We start from the raw sequence: 27,862 nt of genomic DNA, 5'->3' as shown, positions 1-27,862 counted from the left end.
TCCTGGACACATCTCACAAACTCTACCCTGTCTGTCCCTTTTACACTAAGGAGGTGCCTATCAATATTAGGGAAGTTGAAATCACCCAAGACAACAAACCTGTTATTTTTGGACCTCTCCAAAATCTGCCTCCCAATCTGCTCCCTGGTGTCTCTGCTGCTATTGGGGGTCTTCCTGTTTCTGACTTCCACCCGCACTGACTCAGTGGACAATCCCTCCAGGACGTCTTCCCTTTCTACAGCTGTGGCACTGTTCCTGATCAGCAAAGCCACTCTCCCACCTCTTTTACCTCTGTCTCTGTCCCTTTGAAACATCTAAACCCCAGAATATCCAGCAGCCATTCCTGCCCTTGTGACAGCCAAGTCTCTGTAATGGCCACCACATCATAGTTCCATGTACTTACCCATGCTCTAAGTTCATCACCCTTGTTCCTGATACTTCTCGCATTAAAGTAGACACACTTCAGCCCATCCAACTGACTGCAAATTATTTAAGTAAGGGGAGAAGTATAACTCAATAAAATAACAAACCTTTCAGTTTAATATTAATTTTTGATTAGTTATTAGAACCTATCATCAGAGCAAAGGGAACACAAGTAACATCCATGGCTGACTAAGCTTGCTGAATTTATTGAGAATGATAAATAGGATAGGAGAAAGAGGGACTCCCAGATAGCATTTGATGAGGTGGGACATAATAAATTATTAACATAAATTAAAGTGCCCACATTGAGTAATCATGTGACTGAGGTTGTTAGTTGGTTGGGAAGTCAGAGGTATAGAATAAGGATAAAGGAAGTGCAGAATAATATAACAAGTGATGCACCAGGGATTTATACAACTGCCTCAGTTTTTGTCATTGATGCCGGTAATTAGGATGAAGAATGAGAGAGCTGTAAATCTAGCTTTGTAAATGATGCTAACTTAGGAAGCACCAAACATTGTGGGGATGGAAGGAAAACAATTCAGAACAACATGAACAGACTCCATAACTGGGCAGAATCACCAGATGCAGTTGATAGTGAGGTAACCCTCTTAGGAGTGAAGGGAAATTATGTTATTTTTTCCATGTTGAGACAGAGTAAGAACTGTGAAGATGTAAAGGGATTTGGATGTCTATTTGAACAGGTCCATAAAAGTTTGTGTGCATTTACAAAAAGAAATCAAAATGGCCAATGGAATTTTAGCCAACATCTCAAGGATTCTGGAGCCCAAAAGCAGGAAGCTTACTTCAGTTGTAAGGAGTCTTCATGAAACCACCTGGAGTATTGCTTCAAGATAAAGATCTCAGGAAGGATGTACTGAAGGCATTGCAGAGATCATCTATCAGAATGATACTTGTACTTAAAGAGTTAAATGATGAAGAGAGGATGCATAAACTTTTCTTGTGTTCCCTTGAATTCTAAAGGCTGTGATGTGGTTTAATTCTAGAAAAGTACTAAAGGAACTTGATAGGATTGATACACAGAATCATTCACAGAAACAGATATTGAGGAAGCTGTTCACCCCACTCTGTTTATGTCACCTCTTTGATAAGCAAAGTAATTAATCCTAGATCCTTGTTCATTCCCAATACTTCTGCAAAAGTTTCACTTTAAAAAATCCACCATTTCCCTTATGAAATCCATACAGTATTGAATCAGTTTCTAACACCCTTTCAGAAAATGTATTCAAAATCAAAATAATATTCTGTGGAAAAATTACTTTTCCTTGGTAACTACTGGCTTATCACTAATTACCATGAATCTCTATCCTCCAATCACTGATCCTTCCGCTGCTGGAAACACTTCCTCCTTATTTACTCAATTAAAACTTTTCATGGTTTTGAATGCATTTATCACATCTTTCTTTAAAAATCTCTGCTACAGTCATAGATTCTCCAAAAACAATGAAGATTTTGTACCTTAGTATTTTTCTCTCATTTTTTAACTAAGGTAGTAGAGGATAACCAATTACTTAAACCAAACAAGTGCTCTGTTAACTAAAAGAACTTGCAGAGCTAAGTAGTGTTTCTACTGTCTATCTAGTACCATTAGAAACAGGACCATTCTGTTCTGAGCATTGTTGTAATATGTACACTGTAACCAGCTGGTCACTTAATATAATTCTTAAAGGGGTACACACCCAATATTACATAAATCTCATACATTACACCATGTACCATAACGAAAAACCCCTCTGCTGTGTGAGTGCATATTTACTTTCTCTTTTCTTAGCTGGGAATCTGTTCACATCTGGGACTTCCGGTTCAGGTTCAATGCAATTTCTTTCCGAAGGTCCTCTAATCTGTTAACTCAGTCTCAACTATATGACACGTTTTTCCCCTTCTCTCAGTACACAGCAACTGCAGAATTTTTCATCAAGAAATGGAATGATTGGTTAGCCCAAGATAATGTAAACTGCATATGGTTTCTGAATATAGAACATGGATAAGTACAGCACAAGAACAGGCCTTTCTCCAAACAATGTCTAGGCCAACCATAATGCCAATTTAAACAAATGCCAATGGCCTGCACATGATCTATATACCTCCACTCCTTGCCTGTTCATGTACCTGTGAAAATGCCTCTCAAACACTGCTGTTGTATCTGCTTCCACCATTTCCCCAAGCTGCATGTTCCAGACACTGAATACTATGTAAAAAAAAATCTGCCTCATAAATCTCCTTTAAACTTTCCCCCTCTCACCTTAAATCAATGTCCTCTAGTATTTGACATTCCCACCCTGGGAAAAAGACCCTAAGTATCTACCCTATCTATACCTCTCATAATTTTATTTACTTTTTTCAGGTCGTCCCTCAGCCTCCGACGCTCCAGAGAAAACAACCCAAATGTGTCCAATGTCTCCTTACTTCTAATCCAGGCAACATCCTGGTAAACCTCTTCTGTGCCCTTTCCAAAGCCTCTACATCCTTCCTGACCAGATTTGCACACAATACTCCAAGTGCGGCCTAACCAAAGTTTTATATGGCTGCAACATGACTTCCTCACTCTTATACTCAGTGCCTCAACCAATGAAGGCAAGCATGCCATATGCCTTCTTTACCACCTTGCCTGGCCACTTTTAGGGAGCTATAGACTTGGACCCCAAGATCCCTCTGTACATCACTGCAGTTAAGAGTTCTGCCATTAACTATATACTTTCCTCTTATATTTGACATCCCAAAGTGCCACACCTCATATTTGCCTGGATTAATCGGCCATGACTGAATGGCAGAGCAGACTCGATGGGCCAAATGGCCTACTTCTGCTCCTATATCTTATGGTCTTCATAGTCTGCAGCTAAATTCAGTGCAACAGACCACACATTAGAAGATCACAGAATAGCTCATTAATAACATACAAGGACATATTAAGACAAATCAGACACCTACGTTGATGTCAGTTAGATATATTATAAGCAAATACTCCAACAACGTATGATTTAGTTCTTGGAAATGTCATTTTGCAAGGTGTTACTGAGCCCAAATGCTTTTCTGTTCCCTATAATTGTAGTATGTTCCAGCCATGACTGGTTGAATTGCAAAATGATTAAGTACTGAGAAACTGAAAATCAATAAACTTTAGATGGTGGAAGTGAGGGCAGTTACTGAATTAAAAAAAAACAAAAGGATATGTTGGTATTGTGAGATGTAGAAAGTGGAAACAAAGGAATACTGGAAATACTCAAGCAGTAGAAAGGATGTCAGTCCAGCACCTTGCAAAAGGAGCAGCATCTACTTGCTAGTTGCTGGCTGATTTGTTGGTTATGCTTGTTGTATCAGTGTAACCATCTCATGCTTGGTCATGGCTATAGTTCTATAGGGATCGGTACTAAGCACTCTGTTCTGACTTCTAAGCTTCTGCGTGAACCATTTGCTCCCAGATATGGGTAGATAAGTTGGAATGTAACATAAATGGAAGACAGAGGAGGAAGAACTTGGAGCAGGAAAAGCTGCAGGAAGAGGGAGGAGGAAGTTAAGGCAGAGACAGTCTTTCAGCAGGACTCCATTTCTGCCAGCATGTTCAGGAAGTAATTTACCAAGATGAAGCCCAGCAAGGAAAAATGAGTGAGCCTGCACCTCACTAACAATGTCTTCACTAAAACTAGCCACCCTCTGGAGGCAGAATTGTAGCGTCAGACTAAAGCAAGACAGTGGTAAAGGCAACTCTGTCAATAATCCCTACATATCTGCCTTTTCTCTCATGGACCTGGAGACATTTGCAACATCTCACAGTTTGCTATCCAATGTAAGACAGGCAAATGACACCCAAGATTCAAGGTCAAACAATACAATTCATTCTCTTTTGCACCAGATGGCATCATGGTGAGGGCATTAGTCCTTGTCCAGTGAACAACCAGTGGAAGCATTCAAAGCAGGCAGAGGATGGAAACATTTTCTGAAGTCTTATGCTCCCCTGAACTCAGATTATTACCTCAGGTGACTGCACATGTGTTAAAAAGTAGTAAAGGTGTATATAGAAAAAGCAAACATCTTTACTCTGTTTGCCAGCTTCTGCTTGGAGCAATGTGTTATTGATTGGCCACTCTTTTCTTTATTTATGCAATCAATCAATTCTTGTCAATATTCAAAATGAAAGGGTTTAAACTCCCTCAGTGTCCACCTGATTTCTGACTGTAGGCAGTAAAGCATGTGGGTCAGTGCCCATCATTCTGGCAACAGTCACAATGCCCCCATTCATTGGCTATCCACTCTGTCAGAGGCACTTTGGTCACTGTGGTAAAATAAGATTTATCAACTGATGACTCGGTGCACGACCATGCACACACAAGCAACAGGCAGCAGAAGTCATGGCACTGCATGAAATATGATGAAACAAACAATGGGCAGTCTGGAACAATGCTTCTGTTGTCTGGTCCAGCACTCGGTACAGTTGTGGTCTTCCACACATTACAAAACTTCTTCACCATATAGCCACTGCCACCAGCTATACCAAAGGTAACTGAGAGTCTGGAGTACGGGGTGGAAAAGGAAATGGCTGAGAGGATGAGAAAGAAAAGGGAAGGAGATAATGGAGATGGGTTTATCTGGTTTGGATGCCATGACCATTCTTTTATATTCAGTATATTGCTATCCTGCTTAGTGTTTCCTGCAAAGTGCTAGTTCATTCTAGCACTCTTGATCCTCCAGTCTGAACACTCAGCAACATGTCACTGTATTTTGAAAAGGACATCTGGTCAAGCTGCATGCTACTGTATCTGCAACCTGCCTGGGCACCTGCCCTCCTCAATTGGGCCAGGAACCTAACGTGAACTCCTGTTCCCCTCGCTGTTGCGCGCTCTTCTTCTGGGGACCTCAGTGCTCAGCACACAGCACAGCAGAGAAGTTTTCTTGGAAACCAACATCACTCAACCAAGGTGGTGCTTCATCGACTGCAATGGTCTGTTGGAGAACTGATGATTTTACTGCTATGACATTCTACAAGCTGTTCTACACATTTTAATTTACAGCTTTCAGCTTGTATTGGTGCAAGCTGACTTTCTATGACAGCAGTGTGACCTTCCACCGCAGCACTCCGCCTGTGCTGCATTACAACAGGATATAGATGCTGCATCGATGTTCACTAATGAGTGAAGATTGGCCAAGCATTTCACATTGGAAATGGTGGGCTCCAAGCAGCGCATAAAGACCAGCACTAATTTGGTGCTAGACTCCTCTCTGTGCTTTAATAGTGAGCATAGAGTTTCTTGCAGGCTTTGCAACGTAGAAGGCTGGTCATTGATTTCTTTCGTGGCCTGGCCCATTGAAGGCCTATCTGCTTCCTCTGGAGCAGTCCCTCTGTAAAGCTGGCACCTGCTCTGTCCCTTTCCTTGCCCTACCTGCAGACAATTAATGCCCTCCATGCTATCCTCTTTATGTTGTATGGGGCAGAGTTGAAGCCTTACCAGCATGTGTGAAATTTAGTAACAGTGTGCCTTCATCAGGTTTAGCCCACTTTGAATCTCTTCTCCTGTTTGGCAGCTTTCATTACTATGGAGAGCTCACCATATAGAAAAGTGGGGTTGTTAACTTTCGTGTTCTGTCACAGTACACCACTTCATCTTAAGGAAGTACTCTTTAACTGGACTGTAACAAAGAAGCAAATTGACTTACAAAAATCATTGGGAATTGTAATGTCAGCTGTCACATTGAAGTAGGCAATCAAAAATGTTCTTCTCTAACAGAAATTGCATAATATTTTGGAAATATTCTTGGAAATAAAGTTGCTTGACACTAAGTGCATTAGTCTCAACATTTCACAACACTTTATATATCTTTGCACAGAACATTTGAAAAGTAAAATAATGGAACTAACATCCAAATGAACAAACAGGATAATAAATTTTTGGCTAAATTATTCTTTATTGCTGATCACTTTTATAATTTAATTACAGATGGCATTTAGCTCTCAATGACCCTGATCCCACCAAATGCGTGTCCCACAGTCAAGACGGTAGCCAACTGAGTGTGCTCCAGTACATTGTCAGTATATTAAAAACTAGGTAACAGCAGTGTTGTTCCCTTTCCACTTGACGCCTCCCCATGGATGTGAATAAGGACACAGCAGTGTGGTGAAATGTTTGTCATTTAAGATCATAATACCATGTGCAATTTTGTGCACAATCTATAGATAACAACATGAAAAAGAAATTAATATTACAATCAGAAAGGTAATACATGATATGATTAAGTCACACCTTCCACACAGAAGGTTCACTATACCCTCTTCTGGCCTGTAACAAGCAGTATTTTCATCTGTAATCTACATAACAGATACATGGTATCTAATTTACAATAATTTGCTTTGTGATAGACACATTTTATCTGCTCATTTAAAATACTTGGTCACAGATCAAAGAATAATCTAAATGCTTCCGAAAACAGCAATTAAAACAGTGAAATGAAAATTTTGTTTATGCTTTGTAGGGCTGTTACAATCTTCAGTCATGGTGAGATATTATTCTCTTTGGAATCTGTTTTGATTCACACTTAGTACTGTAGATATATTTCACCATAATACAGTTAAATAATGTTATTCTGCTTTCATGTGGTTCATCATAGTTAGCTGTGAAGAAAATACATAAGCCAACATAATCACAGTGGCCTTTGACTTGTACTCCAGAGTGGAATAAAGGTAAAAATAACTTCCCGTAATAAGTCAGGTAACTTTATCACTTCAAAAATAGCAACCCTATCTCCTAGTACTCACAGTTGCATTTTAGTACATGGAAACAATGATGATAGCCGATTAATAGTTACTTGGCAGCAGAAAGTGGCTTGTTATACTATGGAATAAAAATAGGCTTCTGTGCAGCACCTGTGCACCCATTTAAACTTACATTAACAGAATAAAATTTATTGGATTAGCAGCATGTCAGAGAGTCTGTAGGTCCAAGGTCAAAGCTTTCAATTGTCATTAGCCATAACTAGTTAGTGAATCATATCAACATAATATACACAAAGGACAAATTAGCTTGAAAGCCCGGACCAGACTCAAGAACAGCTTCTTCCCCACTGCTATCAGACTGCTGAACAAATCACCTCTTTCATGTTCCCCTTCCCTAAGTTGCTACCACATTCTTGGTCTCTTAATTCTAACTCTTTCGGTTATTCTGTTATTGTCACTTTAGCATTTCTTTTTGCACTATTTCAGATTGCACTATCTTTCCACCATTGTTCTTTTGTGCTTGCACTGTATTTAGTGTATTTATTATTGCCATGTATACTCCGTGAGCTTCACATGAACAAGGAACTTCATTGCACCCTGGTGTGTATGACAATAAACTACTCTGAATCTGAATCCGAATCCGCAAGGAGTCTTAAGATTCTCCTGGAAAAACTGAGGTACCAAAGTACAGCACTAGAGAAGAACCAAGAGATATGATTTTCCACATGCAGTCCCCCTCTTGTTTATTTTAATACATTAGCTAACAAATGGAAGCTTTTATTAATGCTCCATAAAGGCTCTTCAGTTAACTAGGTGCACGTTACTTTTTAAAAAAAACATAAGAATTTAAAAAAAAATCAGGGAATTGGGAAAGAGCAGGATAGTGGAACTAATTGGGTAGCTCATTTAAAGAGTTGCAGAGGAACAACAGGACATAATCCTGGGCGGTGTGATTCTATGAAATTGCCTCAGGCTATTTTGTTACGTTATTCAATAATGCTGAGATATATATCCTCTTGCAAATTAATGGCTCTAGTTCCTAGTTCACTACCTCCACCAACATAATCCCCTTAATAACTCAAACTGGCTTCCGAATTTTTTTCCTATTTCATATTTAGTAGAAATTCTTTTACTTAAGGACTACTCAGCAGGTCAGTGGAGAAACAAAAGTTTGTTGGTCGAAGTTTCAGCTCTAAAGATCCTTAAAGCTACAGCTCAATTCTTCTTGCTCTCTTTGATATCTGTTGTGTTTGACTTCGCAGGGAACATTGCATATAACTTTTGAAATACACCATCACCCTGGAGAATCTCTGTGTTGTCTAATAGCATTTCTGTCAAAGAGCTTTGCTGGGTTGTCATCAGGAGCCAAGGAGATAACAGTATCATTTTGCTCATAAATCTGATCAATTGTCGGTTGAGGCAAAGAACAATGCAACTGGACAAATTTGTCGCATGTCAGGAAGCAAATGTTATATTCTGCTTATTGACCTCGCAAGATTTTCAATGTGAATTCATATCCCAGAAACATTGCTGCACTCATAGGGAATCCACGAATAGCATTCACAGCTGTTCCTTTAAAAAATACCTGGTAAATAAACAAACAATAGTAATAAATTCCCAAACACTGTAATTGTTATATATGCATATATTCTGTTTATTTGGTTATTTTCAGTGATGACACTGTGCCTCTTATGTTTGCAATATTCCCAACTAAAAGAATTGGCAAAACACCTTCTCCATAATGAAGCCTGTGACAGTAAGCTGGGGTCTGGGCATACACCTGGGAACAAGCAGTATTTCAGTGAGGACTCATGATGCAGTGGACTTCAGTTTTATTCCTTGGCTACTAAATTCCTCACAATTATACTAACTGGTCCAACTTATGCCAAACCAAAATGTACCACTTAATCTTGAATGGATATCTTTGTCTTAAATGTATTACAATCTTATTATTGTAAAAGTCCCCCTCTCTGGGAGGAATCCTTCCAAGTTTTGTTTATTCTTTACCCTTTCACCCACAAAACCTGACAGTGGAACTCCAATGGAAGTACATGATAAAAACCACCAACTCCCTTAAAAAGTACCAGCAATCACTGTAGAGATTAACATGATGTGAAGTTAACATTCATTATTGATCCTTGAACTAGGCCAACAGATTTGGTGCAAATATTTGTTTTAAAAAGGTTTATCTACCTCCTCTTTATCCCACACAATTACAAACTAAGAGCAGACATTTCCCAAAATTGGAAGCACTTATATATATTTTTCATGTGTGATTTACATAAAAGGCTCCATGATGGTAATGGAAATTGTGGAGTGAAGTGGAACATATTAAAATGCACTAGCAATAATTTTCGGATCGACTAGCAATCATTGGGAAATTGGCCTGTCTCTTTCTGGGTGTGATTCACCTCAGTGCAACTAATGTTTATCCAAATCCAGGCATACATCTAATGATGTCATTCAATGCACAGCAGTCATCAGAAACTGGCTGTTAAAGAGATGAACTATTGCAATTAAAAATCAAATAGCAAGCCCCTCAACAAGTTGGTAATGTGAATGAAAGTGTCTCCATGAAGACATTGATATTTTATCAACCGCCTTTGCCAGATTCTTTATTCTATACTCCACTTTTGTTCACAAGGTTCATTGCAGACGATTGTAGCATCTGGGATCAGTGGCCTCTTGATGAATCCGTAACCTGCTATGGCTTAAAGCCACTTGCAGCATGAGGCCACGCCATCATGTCATGCGGGGGCTGCTGAGACACTCTGCCGTGTCTCCCTTTGCTTCCCATTCTTCCTCACCTCTTTCATCCTCTCCGTGGAAGCTTTTGTACTTCTGTACTTTGCCATGAAGAGCGTCTTTAAGAGCTGACTCACATCCCAGTGATTAGTGCAGCAGTGACACAGCATCTGCGAGTCTACAAGAGTTGCTGTCAGGAAGCACTTGTAATGTTTTATTCAATCAATCAGGATTCAAACTATTTTCATGTTTTTTTTTCCACTGGGCTTTTTAGCAACACAGATGGTTACCTGACTGGGTGCTAGCAGTGCATGAGGTGCCCATTTAGTGGACCAAGCAATAAAGTGAACCCCAACTTCTAAGCTACTGATTTAGAATTTGTCCTGAAAGAGTGTCCGGGTCAACACAATCAAAGATTATAGTCCAAGCTGTGACCTTAGAGTATTAGAGTTATACAGCACGGAAACAAGCCCTTCGGTACAATACCTCCATGCCAACCAAGTTGTCCACCTGAGCTAGGCCCATATTCCTCTCAACCTTTCCTATCCAGGTACCTGTCTAAATGTCTTTGAAATGATTAATCATATCCTTTCTGCCACTTCCTCTGGCAGCTCATTCCATATACCCACCACCCTCTGTGCGAAAATGTTACCCCCTCAGATCCCTTTTAAATCTTTCCCTACTCACCTTAAACCTATGTCCTCTAGTTTTAGACTACACTACTCTGGGAACAAGACTGTGGCCATTCTCCTTATATATGCCCCTCACTATTTTATAAACCTCCATAAAGTTACTCCTCAGCCTTCTACGCACCAGAGAAAAAAATCCCAGTATAACCAGCCTCTCCTTACAGCTGAAGCCCTCCAGTCCCATAACATCCTTATGAATCTTTTGTGCAACCTTTCCAGCTTAATGACATCATTCCTATACCCAGGCAACCAGAACTGCACACAGTATTCTCAGTGTGGTCTCACCAAAGTCACTTACAGCTGTAACATGACCTTATACTTACAGATGAGATGTTTTGGATTTTTTTTGCACACTTCAGGACTTACCCAGCAGAGAAGGCTCAACATTCAGGACTTAAACTCACCAGCATTCAGACTGACTGCATCATGGCTTAGATCCAGTATATTTAAGCCTTGCCTATCTTGATAAAAGAGTCATTTAATCACAGTACAAATTACTTCTATCCTGAATCTACCTCATATTTTACCTGTCCTGACCTGTGTGTTTTACGTTAACTCCTTAAAAAAAACAGGATTTAAAAAATATTCCACTCCAAAATGACCTACAGCAGTGAGCTCCATTTTCTGTATTTCTTTTACTTACAGTTAGTCCTTCCTTTTGGTAACTCTGTTGAATACAGTGTAGTATTCCCTTGTACCTTGTCTCATGAACTCCGTCAGCTTGAAGACGACTTTTGACAACATCCATGGGGGTTGCAGTACCCCATGAAATCGTTCCTAAAAAGCACAAGTTCAAACAATCAATATTCATAAAGTAACTACATTAATATTCAGCTTTAGAGAAATGACAGTGTATTCAATAGAATATCTATATTCAGTCATATGGTTAACAGTTGGTGACCACAAACGAAAGATGTTACAGGAAGAACTCAGAGGCTTGTGATTTTTAAAATCAGTCAATCATGTACAATATTTTGATTACTTTCCCTTGTTGGTGTCTCCCTCTTGCTGATGCTACAGGCTGCTGACTCCCACCATTGCTGCTGTTGCAAGTTGCCGGATTGGAAGAGGCAAAAAACATATTGCAATTACCAAGGTCATCAACTGAGTTGGTCGCAGAGTGGTATCAAAGATTTGGCAAGGAAGGGATTGAAAAGAGGTTCATTGCACTGATGGGCAACCTACACACTAATATCACAAACATCTAAAAGGAAAATATTGCAGTTAATGGAAATCTGTAAGGGAAAGAATAACATGCTAGAAATACTCAGCAGGATGGGCAGCACCTATAGAGAGGAACAGAGTTAATGTCTTGGTTGATGACATTTCAGCTTTGATGTGGTTTGACACATTGAGCATTCCTGGTATTTTCAGTTTCTACTTAACTAAAGGAGACAAGAATTGAAGGAAAATAGGTGGATTCTTCCACAACATTTTTGGTGGATGAGTTCCCTTATGGGTGAGTTTGATCACCACATACTCTCTACTTACAACAGCAAGGTGTCCTGCCTTTGTGGGCCTTGGGATGTTCTGTACCATGGGCCTGACCTCCTCTTGTGCCTTAATAAATAAATTCATTAAGTAGTGATCACAGTAGCCTCGGTTCATTTTGTGGTCATAACATAAAAAAAACTTTCACTTCATATTACATACAGTGATGTAACATTATTTGATCAATGCCATTTTCTGAACCTTTTGATTTAATATTCATATTTGCAACAAATGAACAAGGAACAATAGTCCTTCTGAAACCACTGTGGACTGTACTGTGATTCTTTTATGGATTTGATTAGAGTATTGGCCAAATAATCGAGTTACAAAACTCAGAGGATGTGCACAATTTTATATTTTAGCTTTTGCTTTGTTAGTATTTGCGTGTCAACTTCATCAATTCATGAAGGCTTTTCTTCACAGTCCCAGCAAACATGAGTGTTAGTAGGGCAGAAATTTTGCTGCATTGTTCTTGTCACTGATTTCACTCTGGATTGATGCATAATTTAAATCCCCACCAAGGGAGTTTGATTCATTGCTGGACAGTCTCAGAGTTTTGAACTTCACAAGTTCTTTTAAGAGGTGGCCTTCCAAATAGACTTCTCCAGAAATGGCAGCTCCTGATCATGTGCTATGTTCTTCCCCTTCTCGCCAGTCTTTCCATCTCTACTCGCTATACTCAGCCCCACCAACAGGCAGAAACACCAGCAACTAGTCTAAAAAAGATAAGGCCTACTCAAGGCTGCCATGAGCCAAAAGTTTACTATGCCAAACCTCCAAAAGGATTTCAGCTAGAGAGGAAAATCAAAGCCCTTCACATCTGAGTAGCTTGCTTCATAGATACAGATGGACCATCAGAAAACATCCAAAGGCATTAACAGCCTTCCAGCTCCTCACCCAAAATAACATTCTTCATGTGAATGATAAATTTAGCACAGATCCCACTTGGAATGGGATTCATATGATGTCCATTTTCATTCTGGGTAGTGACTGGAAGCAAAGACCCCTGCAATCAGCCCACTTCTGGGATTCACTCTAATTACTTTGGCAAAGTCTGATAATAACAGTGCTCTGACCAAGGGGCATCTGGTTAATTTCAACTACCTCTACCAAGGTTTTTATTTTTTTATGACAGCATTATGTATAAAGGCTATTTATGCTGAAGAACAATTAATAAGATATGAATTTATGAACTTGATCGAAATCCATTCTCACTGCTTTATTCCCATGACTGAACATAATTTACTTTGCCCAAATTTTAGATGCTGTTTCTTCCACCCATGAAACATGCAACCAAGTCAATCAACATATCACAGAGGCTCTAAATTCAGAACTTCAGGCCTTGGAGAACCATTTGTTGTGGTTTGTTAATTGGATTCAGCATCCCTCAGAGCTGGCCTTACATCATCACAAGAGGTTCATTACAGTCGGCAGCAACCAGTAACAGTCTGGATTCCCAGTTACCAGATGGCACCTATAAAATACTAGACTGGAGCTAAGAAATCAAGTAGGGTGCAAAGTGGGAATCCAACTGCATCTACCCAATTCCACTCAGCACAATATTATCTCATAAGCAAGTAAATTTTGTAGACATAATAAATCACTGGAATTATTGTTGTAACCACTGCTTGTAGAATATTCGATCGTGGCTCCAATGCTAATGATGAGGTGGTGATGAAAAGCTGCATGTTTGTTACTTAGACTATAGCCAGTTAGGTGAGGGCTCACAAGCACATTGATTTAAGTACAGGCTCTATCATTTACTCGGCCTGAAGTCAAACTGAGGCAAATACATTTCCCATCAGAGGCATCTATTACAAAAGGACCACCTAAACCATACAAACACAAGGACTATTTTGGGCAGTTTAAGCAGCTGCTCACACCTTACTAAAGTGCGATCAAATCCATTCAGGTTGCCCACCAGCTTCTGCGATTCTCTGGAACTCTTGCACAGACAACTATTTCTGTCATAACCAAATGGAACAATCTGAGCATACTGAGGCACGATTCAGCTGCCCATAGTTGAAGTATATCTGGTTTCATGTATTTGTTCTTACTCAAGCTCTCTCTCTTTAACAAAGAGAGTTTACCGGTCAATTCCCTTTTAGATGTTTACCACAGTGCAATTAGCAGAATTGGGGCATTTAGACGGGGGGAAATAGAACAATAAAAATTGTTTCCTTGCTGTTTTAAAATGCTATTACACATAGTGAGAAAACTGAGTTGGCATCAGTAGGCAGTGGAATCTGTATTTGTGAGTTTGACTCAATTATCCAGCAGCATTTGCTGCCATTTCTGCTTAATGTCCTTCAAGGGCTTGGTCTTTAACATTAGCAATACATCCACCAGTAATAATTGCTGGAGAGTAAAACAATGAAACACAACAGGCTACAACAATTCTTGGTGCATGATACAAAGTAGTCCTGAACCCCTCTGATGCTTGATATTTTGACAAACCTATCAGAGGTTATCTTCTTTTATGCTTCTCTGTGGTGTTTTCTTGCACTTCCTGTAGTCCAACAAAGGGCAATGATGACTTGTACGTGTGCCAGTTGTCAATCACCCCTCAGCGGCTATCCTGTCCCCTATTACACTGTTGAAATAGTGTTGGGGCACTGGGCAACTGAAGTGTGGTATTTTGTGAGTTAACATGCTGGAACTTGTACTCATGCCCAATGAGTATTAGCACAAATAGAAATCACTTTCAGAATAAGGAATGAAAGCCTTTGCAGTTCATGGCAATATGGGATCTGGATAGTTATTGCCTCTTGGGTATATTCAACAGCCCCACATATTACAGCAGTGCTGAGAAAAATTATTAGAAAAAGATCTTGGAAAGTTTGCCTAATCTGATGCATTCTGTTAGATGAATACAATTCAGTTGGTATACTTCTCTTCTGATGCTGTATGGTAATTCTGTTTTACCTTCTTCAAGTCTCCTATTGCTCCTTTCAGTTAAGGTGGGATTCCCTTTGGAAAGCCCATTTTGTAGTCTTCACATCACTTTACCCTCATTCCTTTTATGAAGCCTCTTCAAAGGTAACGGATAAGATAAATGAAGATTTCCAACATAAAGCATTACAACAACTTTGCAGAGATCTACAACTAATCCCAACAACTCTTTGAAAACCTATAATCTCATCACCAGTTCCCATACAGCAATAAGGTCCACCTTGATGAGCAGGTCCTGGTAACTGATAGAACAGCACACAGAAAGGCATCAAACTTCTGTGCAATGTCCATTTCTGATGACATGATATGGCAGTGGGTTAATGCGCAACTTCTTTCTTTTTTGTTCCATAAATTCAACACCTATTTGAAAGTATTTGTTAATATGAAAATATCAGTTTACAATGTTCTATTAAGTAACATGTTTCATTGTTGGTTAACTGCAGAAACACATTGCTTCCCCTTTCAGACTTAAAGCAGTTACTTTTCAATCACAGCTCAAACTTAAGAGAAGTTTCAACTTAAACTTCTTCTTGATGCAATTATTAGTAGCAGGGAGTAAGTTTTAAAGGATTATTAATAATCTTTGCCTTCAGTTCTACTTAACTTGAAATTTGCTTCCTTTAGACTTAAAACACTTTTTTCAGAACCATTTTAAACATTTCAGCACATAAACATTTTTATCAGTAACTCTTTTTTAACATGGTATTGGTATTAACCTGAGTTGGAAAATAGTTTTAAATGTTGTTAATAATAAGATTAACAGAACTTGAACATCTTTAAACTCAAATAATCCAAATTCCAGCTTTTGAAAACAGATCATTGCTCAATATAAGTAAATAAATATTGTTTTGCTGTACCCTTTGCCTGTACAGTTCACTGGAGATCAGTCCCTCCTCCCCCACCCTACCCCCAAGGATACTTTAAACCTGACTTCATTAGTTTATCTGGAATACATGAAGCACACATATTCAAAGCACATTTATGCATATTAATATTATAAACTGAAAGATACCAGCCAATCAGAAATAACTAATGGCATTCCTGCACAAATTTACTATAAAAGGAACTGGAGTATAAATGGATACATGGCCAAAGATAGCTGAGAGCCTGTTTGGGACTTTTCAAAAGATCAGAAAGTGTTCAAAAGGGAGGCTAATCTTTTGGTATCATTGGAATGGAATTTGCTGCCAGCAGTGAACAACCCTTATTGACCACTGACATACCAAAGGTGTTCACTCTCATTCAGGTAAGAATGCATTACGTTGGCTGGCTTCTAATACTCTTGCTTACTGCCAGTAAGTTGCTTGGAATTTTTGACTAACCTCTGCCCATATAATTTATCCCAATAAAGTTATCCTCCCAGGTTCCTTTCCTGCTCCCTTCAATTTACTATAGCTTCAGATAAACACAAAGCCATACAGATTTCCCTATCTCCCCGATAACTTCTTTGCCCACACTTCCATTATTTCTATTGATATCTATTCCCTTTATATCAAATAATTCCTTGAAAGAAAGAAAAAATTTCCTTAAAGGAACAAAAGCATATTTCTCACTAGACATACTGTATGCTTCACCTGCAAGCAGAGAAAGACACCTCATCCATAAAATGGCATACACCAACATCTTTAAACAGGTAAAGAATCTCCATCCACAAGACGGATACACAGGTATCCTACAAAGAGAGAACATCAAGATGGGCAGGTTTAGCATACGTACCATTGGGCATGAGCCCATAATTCAAACTTGCTTGTATCTTTAACTTTGTGAGGTAGTGGCAAATGGGTAATAGTGATGCGGCAGCCATTTTTACATCTCTCCTGGCTGTTATTTTCAATGAAGTCAATGACATTGAAGTGAATACAAACAATGGAGAGAGTTCACTCACCACACTCCCACCTACACATTCCCCAAGCTTTCACAATATTTTAAGTTGAGGGATGTGTTACGGACTCAGTGAAAGTCCCTTTAAGATAGAGAGTGTGTGTGTATGTGTGTGTGGGGCGTGCTTACGTCAATAGAAGATAAAGGACGTAATGACGTTGTTGAAGAAGTCAGAAGAAGAAGAAGAAGGAGAGAGAGAGAAGGGAGAGAGACACCAGCCTGCTTGTTTTTCTCTATCGATGGATGAGAAACAATAACTGTGTTTACCACTGAAATCCATGTATGGAAAAGTTGGAAGTAATCCGGTGGAGTTCACTTTGTTGCTGACCTGTAGAAGGAAACAGGTATTTGTGTGTGGACGACCACGGTTCGGATGCTTTTCGGGGTGAGCAAGTCACTACCGAGTAAACACTGAAGTGTCGTTTGGGTTCCATCGTGGAACATTTGGATTTCGTATGTACTCTCTCTATGTTTTTCTACATCTACATCTTATCTTCAGACAACGGTGGTTGTTGAAGAAGCCCTTGCTCATGTTTCACCTTATGGCTTGCGGAACTGAACTTTAAGAACCATTACGGAACTGGGAGTTTTGGACTTTGTCACACACACACACGAAGAGTTTAGTTTTGGGGTTAACGTTCAAGGTTTAACATTTTTGAATTCTAACATACTAACATTTTTACTTTTATTTTACGTATTATCATAAGTAGTGATTAATAAAATAGTTTTTAACACTGAATCATGCTCAGTGTGTTTCTTTTGTTGCTGGTTTGTGACAAAATTGGGGGCTCGTCCGGGATCTGAACCCGGGACCTCTCGCATCCCAAGCGAGAATCATACCCCTAGACCAAGATTTGTTCGGGATTCAATCCAAAGATTTTAGAGGGAGGTCTGATAAATTCTTTTTAATTGGCTTGTGTGTGTGGAAACCAGCAGCAATGGATATTAAGGCATTTTTGGAGTCACCAACCCAAAAGGGATTGGAGGTGGCGAAAAAGGATGATTTGAAAAGGTTGCTGTGAGTTCAAACTGGCCAAGGAAAGGATGGGCTCTTATGGTACAGAGTGTGATTAAAGGTAAAGCTCAAAAAGCTTATTCTGCTTTGTCTGTTGAGGATGCAGCTGATTATACCAAGGTAAAACAAGCTATTTTGAAGGCCTATGAATTGGTCCCTGAGGCTTATAGACAAAAATTCAGAGACTTGAGGAAATCTGCAGATCAGACTTATATGGAATTTGCCAATGGAAAGAGAATATGTTTTGAACGATGGTGCCTGGCTAAAAATGTAGATGGGGATTATGATAAATTGACAGAATTGATACTGGTGGAAGACTTTAAAAGATGTGTTCCAGCTGAATTAACAACATATTTAAATGAAAAGGCAGTGGAAACTTTACAAGAAACTGCTAGGTTGGCAGATGATTATGCTTTAACCCATAAATCCAAATGGGGACAACCTAAAACCTTTCAAAAGAGTTACAAAGACAATCCAGGTAAACCAGAGATTAAATTGGGAGGTAATCAAAAAGGAAAAGATGAAAAGAAGCCAGGGCTGGAGAAACCTGTTGAGCGTACTTGTTATTACTGTAGGAAACCTGGCCATGTGATATCTAATTGTGCCCTTTTGAAGAAAAAGAAGGAAGCTGTGCCCAATGCTTGCTTTCAGGCAATTAAAAATCAAAAAAGTTTAGGAGATGCTGTTAAAGATCAGTCCTTGCAAGAGGTAAAAGCAGGCTGGTGTCTCTCTCCCTTCTCTCTCTCTCCTTCTTCTTCTTCTTCTGACTTCTTCAACAACGTCATTACGTCCTTTATCTTCTATTGACGTAAGCACGCCCCACACACACATACACACACACTCTCTATCTTAAAGGGACTTTCACTGAGTCCGTAACAGATGGAACTAGTGGTGTCAACAATTCTCTAATACTTCGCTAAAGTAGGAAACCTTCATGCCTGCGTCCATATAAGGAGTCAGCAGCACATTCTATTGTGTGGGACTTAAAGGTAAGCTTGATTCTGTCCTTATAAAAAATATTGATTATAAATGTACAGAAGTTCAGCCATTAACAGAAGGAGAGACAGGTTAATGTTTGAAGTGAGCTCCAAAGGGCATAATCTAAACGCTAAACTACCTTTCACTTTTGGTTTCTGATTTATCTGTTATATACTTCCAATATTTTTTATTTTACTTCCAATATATTCCATTTCAGATTTATCTTTTCAATCTTATCCTCATCCAGTACTCAAACACTTGCAACTCTCCAGTTGATATCACATAATTGGATAAATCCAATGCAAATTTACTCTTGCCCAATCCAGCAAAGGTCAGCTATATTAGCAGAGACTGGTAATCAGACCGGACACTTTTTATGCTTGAATGTGTCAGGGAGGTCATGGTGAAAATACATCCTCGCCCTTCCCCTTGATAATAAACAAGATATCTGGTGTATGAAGCAATAATGAAATGGGACCAAAAGCATAAAAGAACATGATGGAACCACTGGAAACCTTAAGAACTGAGAGAGTAAATGGCTATGGGTATGCATTTTGTGTGTGAAGTAGAAATGGATAATTTTCAGATGGAAGTGAAGACAAAGGACAATGTCGTAACTACAAAACTCATTTTTAAATAATGACTGATTTTTACAGCTGACGGTAATTTTATTTTATAGCTATCACTGCATTGTTTAATTGAATATAACTGTAAACATTAACAAATAAAGTACTTGCAGTGTCCAAAATTAAAGAGTTCTATTCAGTACTTGAATACACATGCACAATTAACAAATAAGTAATTTGGTCCATAATGCCTCAGCTAACTCTTTGTAAGAGCTGCATTGTACATATCAGCAAGATTGTCAAAAAAAATCAAGGAATACTCAGGTGCTAATTCTGGCACATATTTAGAGTTTACCAGTACCATCACCATCATTATAACAGCATTTAAATGACACAGAGCAGAATGGTAATACCCAAGATGCACGATGACAACAAAAGAGCAGGAGAGTGGGTCTAATTAGATAGTTCATGCCCTCAGCTCCTAACCCGTACATCTTTGGAATGTGGGAGGAAACCCACCCAGACACAGGGAGAACGTACAAACTCCTTACAGACAGTGGCCGGAATTGAAACCGGGTCACTAGCGCTGCAATAGCATTACGTTAACTACAATGCTACCGTGCCACCCATATGCACCTCATCATTATTTTCCTTCCCTCAGCTGAGGCAGTGATGAGTTTTAGATGGGCACCAGAGGAACTGGGTATGGAGGAATAACTTGTAGTGGCATGAAAGTGTATTTTCCACAAATTGGCCAATCAGTAACTCCAGAAATTTAAGATAGTACAATTGCTTCAAAAGGCAGAATCAAAAATACTACCTTCTTTTCTTCAAGCGCAAAATTTGAACACAGACAAGGAAGATTGTACCTGAGTGATTACTAGCAGTACTGGAAGATTAAAAATATTCTAGAATATTTCATTGTGATTTTATTCTTTGCAATTAGTGAGTGAGACTACCGTTTTGTAGTCTCACTGATAACTGTCCCCCTCCTCAGGATGTACCCTTCTGAAAATTCATGGCAATGTTAAATATAGACGCATGCACTGCCATTGATATGTTTCCAAGGGCTCTGAGCAATTCTCAGCACTTCAAAAATTTCGCTTAGGTTTCAGAAGTTGATAGCCCAGCCTTTGAATTTGTTTCTGGGATATGCTGACAAAAAGTGGGCACGAGAAATTTTTGACATATAACTTCATAGAAAACTATCCTGTTATTTAATAAAGACATAACCTCTTGGGTAGCTTTTAGTTTATTATCCTTTATTTAACATGAGAAAACTATTAACCTTGATCATTTCAACGAAATACAATTGTAAATTTAAATGTTTGGTTAATGTGTATCTGATGTTCTAACTCGAGCACTACAGACAAGTTAAAATGCTGGGCACTGGAAACTCACAAGTAAATGGCCTAAATCACTGTTCAATGGAAATGTCTTTATGCCTATCTTGTTGTGACGGTTGGCAAAAACAAAACTCTCCAATTCTCTCTGTATTTCCATTCCCTAACTGAGAGGATAGAATACTGCACTACTGGTAATGTGATCTTCAACTAGTTGCCAAGAGGTGTGCAGGTGCAACTAATATCCATTGTCTCCCACAGTGTACCCATACAGCTTGAAATCCAGTCCACTTTGAGGAAAATTGTTAATCCAGCACAGTCTGCAATAGCTCATAGTGTTCACCTCATTTTGTATAATCTACAATGGAAGTGTATGTATAAATAAATAACTACAATTTTCCTCCACTGGATATAAAAATATAAGCAGAAGCAATATTCAATGCGGAATTAATGTTTTCTGAAATCTGCTGAAGTGTGTCAAAAGCACATATTAATCTTGTTACTAATACCTGGGTACTATCTAATCTGTATCAATGAATACCTGAAAAACATTGAAGACTGATTGCTTTTCATGCAAACACAAGACAGTGCCCAAAACTGGACGAATTAAAGGCTTCCTCTCACTCCTGCTTAATAAATATACAAATAAAAATGGATTAATTCAATTAGAACATTAAAACAGATTAGAAGAGCACAACACCCCTTCAGTATCTAATCTGTAGATCTAAAAATAACCCTGTCTGGAAGGATTAAAGGTAAAATTTCCCACAGAGTTCCTCCCGATTAGCAGCCATTACTTTGGCAAATGATCTTTGTAAACATTAAAGGAACACAGTACACAATGTTAACTCAATTACTCTGGTAGTTTTATGGATTTTCTGCCAAAGGATGGTGTATGATCTTAAGAACCCCAATAGAAATTAAATAAAAATTCTATTTTTTTGTTTCTTACAGGCAACAGAAATGAACTGGGTTTAAGTAGTCTCTGTCCACTTTCATCCAGGTGTGAGCTCACTGTACCAAACATCTTGGACTAGAAATGATATTGAATAGTGTAATGTTATTATGTGTAAGGTGACAGAAATGTATTTGAAAGCCAACAGCTAATTGCAAGAGCTAATTCCATTTGTGCATTGTGATTTCAGGAAACTGAAGCACAGTCCTCCATGTGTATCACAAGCTTACCCATATAGCCCATTGGCTGTGTTGCAGTGTGCAATGATTGACTGGGGTCGCCATTCGAATGTTTCAACAACATACCCACTTAAGAAACAGTACAGGCCTTGAACACAGCAGCAGGCCTTAACTAGAGGATGAACAGCTTTTTCAGCATTATTTAAAGGACCTGTCCCTACCTGTCAGGGAATTGGATTGTGAGATAACAATTTGTTTCATTCAGGATGGCCTGATTTTGTTCATCTTACTATTAAGTCCTAATAGTGTAATGGTGAAAGGTCCCAGTAATGATGATCCCTGCCTGAGTGTCCAACTCCAACAGTAATAATTCATAGGTCATCATCGGTGAATGGTGCCTATCCCCATCACACATGCACCATTGAAAAGCAAATCTGCATGCACTTTTTCTCATGCTATGCTCGTCCGAATAGCAATTGTCCTTTGAACTGAAACCTGTGTGGGATCCAGGCAATGTTGTTTTAATGCATGCTTTTACCTGCAGAATTAACTTGGAAATCTTGCTGAAAGATACCATGAAAAATGACCAATGCTGCAAATTGAAAGTAACAGAGATTCCTACTCTGATATTAATGCTACACAAACAATGACCCAAGAAGGGAGCCAGAACCCTGTTTTCTCAACTTTCTTCTCAAAAGTTTTACAGTTACTGAATAAGTGCGTTATATGCAGGTTCTTACATTTAAAGCAATCTTACCTGCCACACCACCGGCCAGCCACACAGAATATAGATTAGGTGATGTACTCCCCTCAGGCATCATCCAGTCACACAGCAACATGTAGGGAACAAAATACAAACAGTATCCTGGAATATCTCTGAGATACATGGCTCCGACCCCTCGGTACAGTCCAGCAATCCCTTCATTCCGCAGGATTCTGCTAATGCAGTGCACGGGGCCCCTGTACAGAGGCTGATTATTCAGTGCAATCGAGTGAATGGAACCAGCACCAACAAAATTTAATTTAGCTGTAGAAGTGTAAAAAATATTTAGCAATTCATGAGCATGGTTAACATTCTAAAACAAATTGTCATCAATAAAAAGCTGCAGAAAAATCATAACTAAATCTAGGCACGGAAATATTAGTCCCAATGACAATATTCGTACAACTACTTATTAATATAATTTGACTGAAAACACAATTACAGTATATTATGATTGGTTTACTTCTGAATCCAGTAGGCATTTTTCCAACATCCAAAGATCTGCTGGGGAGAGGTACCATAACGCCCTGAAAAGCCACATTTATGAGGAAAGATTCAAACCTCATAGACAAGTGAACCCTGGTATATGGTTGGTATTTGGGAAGGATGGAAGTTTACCAAAGTAATTGAGTAGGAAAATATGTGGCTTCCAGCATTGTGGCTCCCTCTAGAATTAAAAAAGGAAGATAACGTACACTTAAAACAGGCATGGATAGAGAGGCTTATGAAAGATATCAAAGCAGCATAGAAAATGACGTAAGTTAAACAGGTGTGTGTGTGTGTGTGTGTGTGTGTGTGTGTGTGTGTGTGTGTGTGTGTGTGTGTGTGTGTGTGTGTGTGGAGAGAGAGAGAGAGTATGGAGCGAGAGAGTGGAGGAATGCAAGGAGATTTCAGGGAACAGTGAGAAAACAAGAAACTAGATGCTATAAACATTCAGTGGGTATTCCTTTGGTAAGTAAAATCCAAGTGCCTAGAAAGGCAAAACTGGAAAATGGAAATAGACACACACTAGAAAATGCCATGTTAAGTACATTGTATTGCATAAAAGTATAAGAAATGGCATGCCAGAATTGACTGCTTTTGTGGTAGAGGATGGAACTGAATGCAGCATTAAGAAAACAAGGATGAGAATTTTAAAACTTAAGGGTTCCAAAATCACAGAGCAATGTTGGCAAGGAAAATGAGCATTTTTTTCATATTCATGTGACAAGGAAATTTACAGCGGCAATGCACATTTACTTATTATTGACACGGGTGAAATCAGTCTTCATGAATGGCATGACACAGGGCACAATGGACAAATAGCCTGTTTTAGATCTGATGCAAGTTTTTTCTAATGAAATATGTGTGAAGGGCAAGGCTTGAGAGTTACTGAAGAGGGGAACAGAATGAATTATTGGGCCAAGATAAAATATAATTTAAGATAGATTAGAACTATGGAATGCAGAAGGGGAATGTAATGGTAAATTTATGGTGAATGAAGTAACGGGGGATGTGCTGAACAATTTTGTTAGAAATGGGCTAAGTGGAGTGATATCTAAACACAGCTACATCCCAAAACTACACAGTAAATATTGCCATTCATACAACTATACGATATTCAAAACAAAGCAATTACTATAACTACTACTGCTCATATACACATCAAATGTGTTTTTTTATGAAATAATGTAAAGAGTCGATGCAGAGGGTGAAATTGATGATGGGTGTATGGGTTTTCAAAAGGGGTCTGAAACACTTGAATGCAATTGAAAGTGAACCTCTGGAATGGAAGGGACAGTGGCTGCATGGATACAGATATTTTGTTTTTCACTCATGCATGGGATGTGGGTATTGTTGGCAAGGCCAATATTTATTGCCCTTCCCTAAATACCCTTGGAAAATTGGTGGGTGAGCTGATTTAATGACCTATAACAGTTCCAGTGGTGAAGATACTCCTGTTAAGGAGGGAATTCCAAGATTTTGACATAGCATCAATGAAGAAATAGCAATAAGTTTCAAACTCAGGATGGATTTCGACTTGGATGGCAACTTGGAGGTAGGAATGCTCCCATATGCCTGCAGTCCTTGACTTTCTAGGGGGCAGAATCACAAGTTTGGGAGGTGGATTGGTTGCTGTAAACACTGTGGAGAACTATATACTGCTGTTCAGCAGAGTTCACTGAGTTTACTGCTTCCCTTTCTGATATATCAAATCGATGACATAGGCACTCAGGGCAAAATTTCAAAGGTTCCACATAGCATAAAGCTTATAAATACAACCAGTGAAATGGATAGTAATAGACTTCAGGAGTACACAGACTAATAAAATGGACAATAAAGTTCACTGCATTAAGTGTGAAGCAATACCTTCTAAAAGGAAGAATGAGAAGATGGTAAACACCAAGTGATTCAATTTCAAATGGGAGTGTAAGAAGCGAGAAATGTGGGCATTTAATATATGACATGCCAAGAAAAGGTGCAAAGGCTATTAGGAAAAAAAAACAAGACATTGCTGTTACTAATAGATGTATGGAGGTCCAAAGCAACTAAGTTATGCTTTATAAAATATGTAGTGAGGCCTCTGAAGAACTTGTTTTCAGTTCCAATGTTACATGTTAGGAAGGACGATGAGGCTTTTGAAAGGGTATGGAGGAGATTTACTAGAAAGGCATCAGGGATGAGTGACATCAGTTATATCAAAGTAAGGGAAGAGCTAGAGTGCTTCTCCATAAAGCAGAGAGGATTAGGAGCAGAACTGGTAGGCAAGTTCATGATCATGAACCGTTTTATTAGGATGAATAAAGAGAAGCTGCTTCCAGTGGCGAACGGGTCATTAAACATAAAGAACAGGCTGAAGGCACTTGGCAGAAACTGGAGATATTTACAAAGTAGAACTGATATAAGGCAACAAGTTTTGAAGATGATTCAAAGATAATTTTCAAAAAGAAATTGGACAGACCTGAACAGGAAAGGATGGGGGAGTGAGATCAACTAGTTAGATAACCCTTCCAAAGAGCCTTTGATAAACCCTTCTGTATTGCCTCTTTCTATGCCTCTAAATATGGTACACCTAAATCACACTATTGTACCATACAGACACACCCACAACAGAATGACAAACTGCCAGCTATAGAAAAAATCCTAACAAGAAACAGGGCAGAACATCAATGTCTGTGATAAGAGTCTGATGTCTCCTGCACCTGACTCAAGAAATGGCTAGCAAAAGATTGCAGTAGGTAACTTATTTCTTAAATTATGCTTAAGAAAATAAATTTGTACTTAGAGGAGTTCAGAAGCAGGCAAGGAAGTAAAGACAATGGGAAGAGGGAAAGTGAGATTGCCAACAACAGCAAAAAAAATTAAACTATCCCTTGTCCATCCATATGATCTGAATGAAGCAATTAAAATTTGCTTTTGAAAATAAATGTTAAATTACTCAAGTTCAACACGTATCTTTCTGAATGTCAACAAAAACAGTAAGTTTGCACCTTATGCTATTTTTAAAAAGCAGTATTGGATTTAGAAAAGTACTATATTACCAATAGAGCTTAGGATACTGACTACACTTTATGCACATCTACTATACAAATACGCTATATTACCAGAGAAGTTCCCATGCTCTTTCAAGAAACTGGGCCCATGACGGAGGAAGGATGAAATCGTGAACCTTACCTGACCTCACAGACTGAGTTTGCATCTGTAGCCTTATCTTGACCAGATCCACTGGAGCACCAATTGCAACCGTGACGAGACCCACCACAGCACTCGCAGCCGCCACATCAGTCAGAGCAGGACCCCGGCGGCCCTCCTCACCATAACGATACTGACAGATGACCCTCTGAGTATTACCATACACGCCAAGCGCCACCGAGTTGTATACCGCGATGCTGGCTAACGGGAAGGATAGACCTTTGAAGAACCCAGCAATCTAGAAAGAGATTAGGGTATAATCAGCGCTATTTCTTTATTGTCAATTAAGAAAAATAATAAATGGAAGATAAAGAAGCAAACTTACGTGCTCATTTTTAAATATCCTCAGCGCACATTGGACTGTGTTACTGTAGCCATGACCGGCTTGCAAACGCGTCTGAAAAATAATTAACTTTGAGAAGCAAGGGAAGATTCGATACGAACATGTCAAGTATTTTCATGAACAGTTCTTCGGATGTCGACCCTTTGGCAACTTAAAAAGGGGCCCTGGTGAGACACGAAGTTAGCGTTTTTCACAGTTGAAAAGTCCTCCACGACGTTAGAAGTACAAATGGAAAATTACCTTTACTGTGTCGAGGGGGTGGCCAACGATCACACTCGCCGCTCCTACCACGAAAATAAAAATCGACTGAGTCACAGTAAAAATGAAACTTTCTTCCACTACAGTACCAGGGAGATTACACTTCAATGGTACGTCAGTGGCTGTGAAGCAGTCGCTTTTCGACGTCCCGAAGCCCTAAAAACGCTACATAAATACAAACAAGTTTATAAAATTATTTAAATTTCTTTGCCACTTAGATGGAACGTGAAACGTAAAACCAGACAAAGAAAGGTGACACCGAAGTGACCGCAGACTGCTTTATAGTAAATTAACTCGAACAAAAGTTAACAGAACTTCCAACTAATTCCCATTTACACTGGGATATTAAGGTGTTTCTACCTCCGATCCATCCTGCGATGAAATCGTCCAGCTGAACGCTCCCCATTTAAAGCCTCGCGAACACAGAGTCCTTTAGCACCGACTTGACCCTGGATTCTGATTAGATAAAGAAATTGGATGAAATTCACTGGCTGTGGCCACACTTTGCACTTTCCAGCCTCACTTTTAGGGAACTTCGGGCAGAACCGAGATAGAACGGTGTGTGGAAATCTGACTCCGCCTCCACTGGTTTGGAAGCAACATCCCTGGCGACCAGGAGGGTGTTTTTTTCCTCTCTCCGAGAGGGGAGCGAGAGGGGCAGGAGTCCGGTTTGGCTGGCAGCCCCTGTCCAGTGGGCGGGGGGAGGGCTTGGTGCGACAGACACCAATGGCAGTTGCTGCGAGGGAGGTGTCGCCCGGGGCAGCGGCTGCCACACATATTTCAAATCCGCGCTGCTTGTGTCCACGCTGCGTCCTTTCAGCTCACAAAAGCCCAAAGTCTTTCTGTATTGTCTCAAAGCCCACAACTACACCCCTCCCCTCCAGC

The 27,862-nt window shown here is 39.3% G+C and overlaps 1 protein-coding gene and 1 long non-coding RNA gene across 2 annotated transcripts in view; both read right to left on the bottom strand.

Moving 5' to 3' along the window:
* The window catches only part of LOC127569881 (uncharacterized), a 263,884-nt gene that overhangs the window by 71,421 nt on the left and 164,601 nt on the right, over positions 1–27,862 (bottom strand). The window lies entirely within an intron of this gene.
* slc25a48 (solute carrier family 25 member 48) lies at positions 6,329–27,568 on the bottom strand. Its single transcript, XM_052014878.1, has 7 exons — positions 27,338–27,568; positions 26,960–27,003; positions 26,702–26,773; positions 26,359–26,614; positions 22,699–22,968; positions 11,225–11,358; positions 6,329–8,732 (listed from the first exon to the last, which is right to left on the bottom strand). Exons 1-7 carry the CDS (start codon positions 27,381–27,383, stop codon positions 8,628–8,630), a joined length of 927 nt encoding a protein of 308 aa, XP_051870838.1. The 5' UTR covers positions 27,384–27,568; the 3' UTR covers positions 6,329–8,627.

This window comes from Pristis pectinata, chromosome 4 (assembly GCF_009764475.1).
Source record: "Pristis pectinata isolate sPriPec2 chromosome 4, sPriPec2.1.pri, whole genome shotgun sequence".
NCBI classification, from domain to species: Eukaryota; Metazoa; Chordata; class Chondrichthyes; order Rhinopristiformes; family Pristidae; genus Pristis; species Pristis pectinata.
The sequence above is the reverse complement of the archived record's forward strand: the minus strand, read 5'-3'. Positions and strand labels throughout refer to the sequence as shown.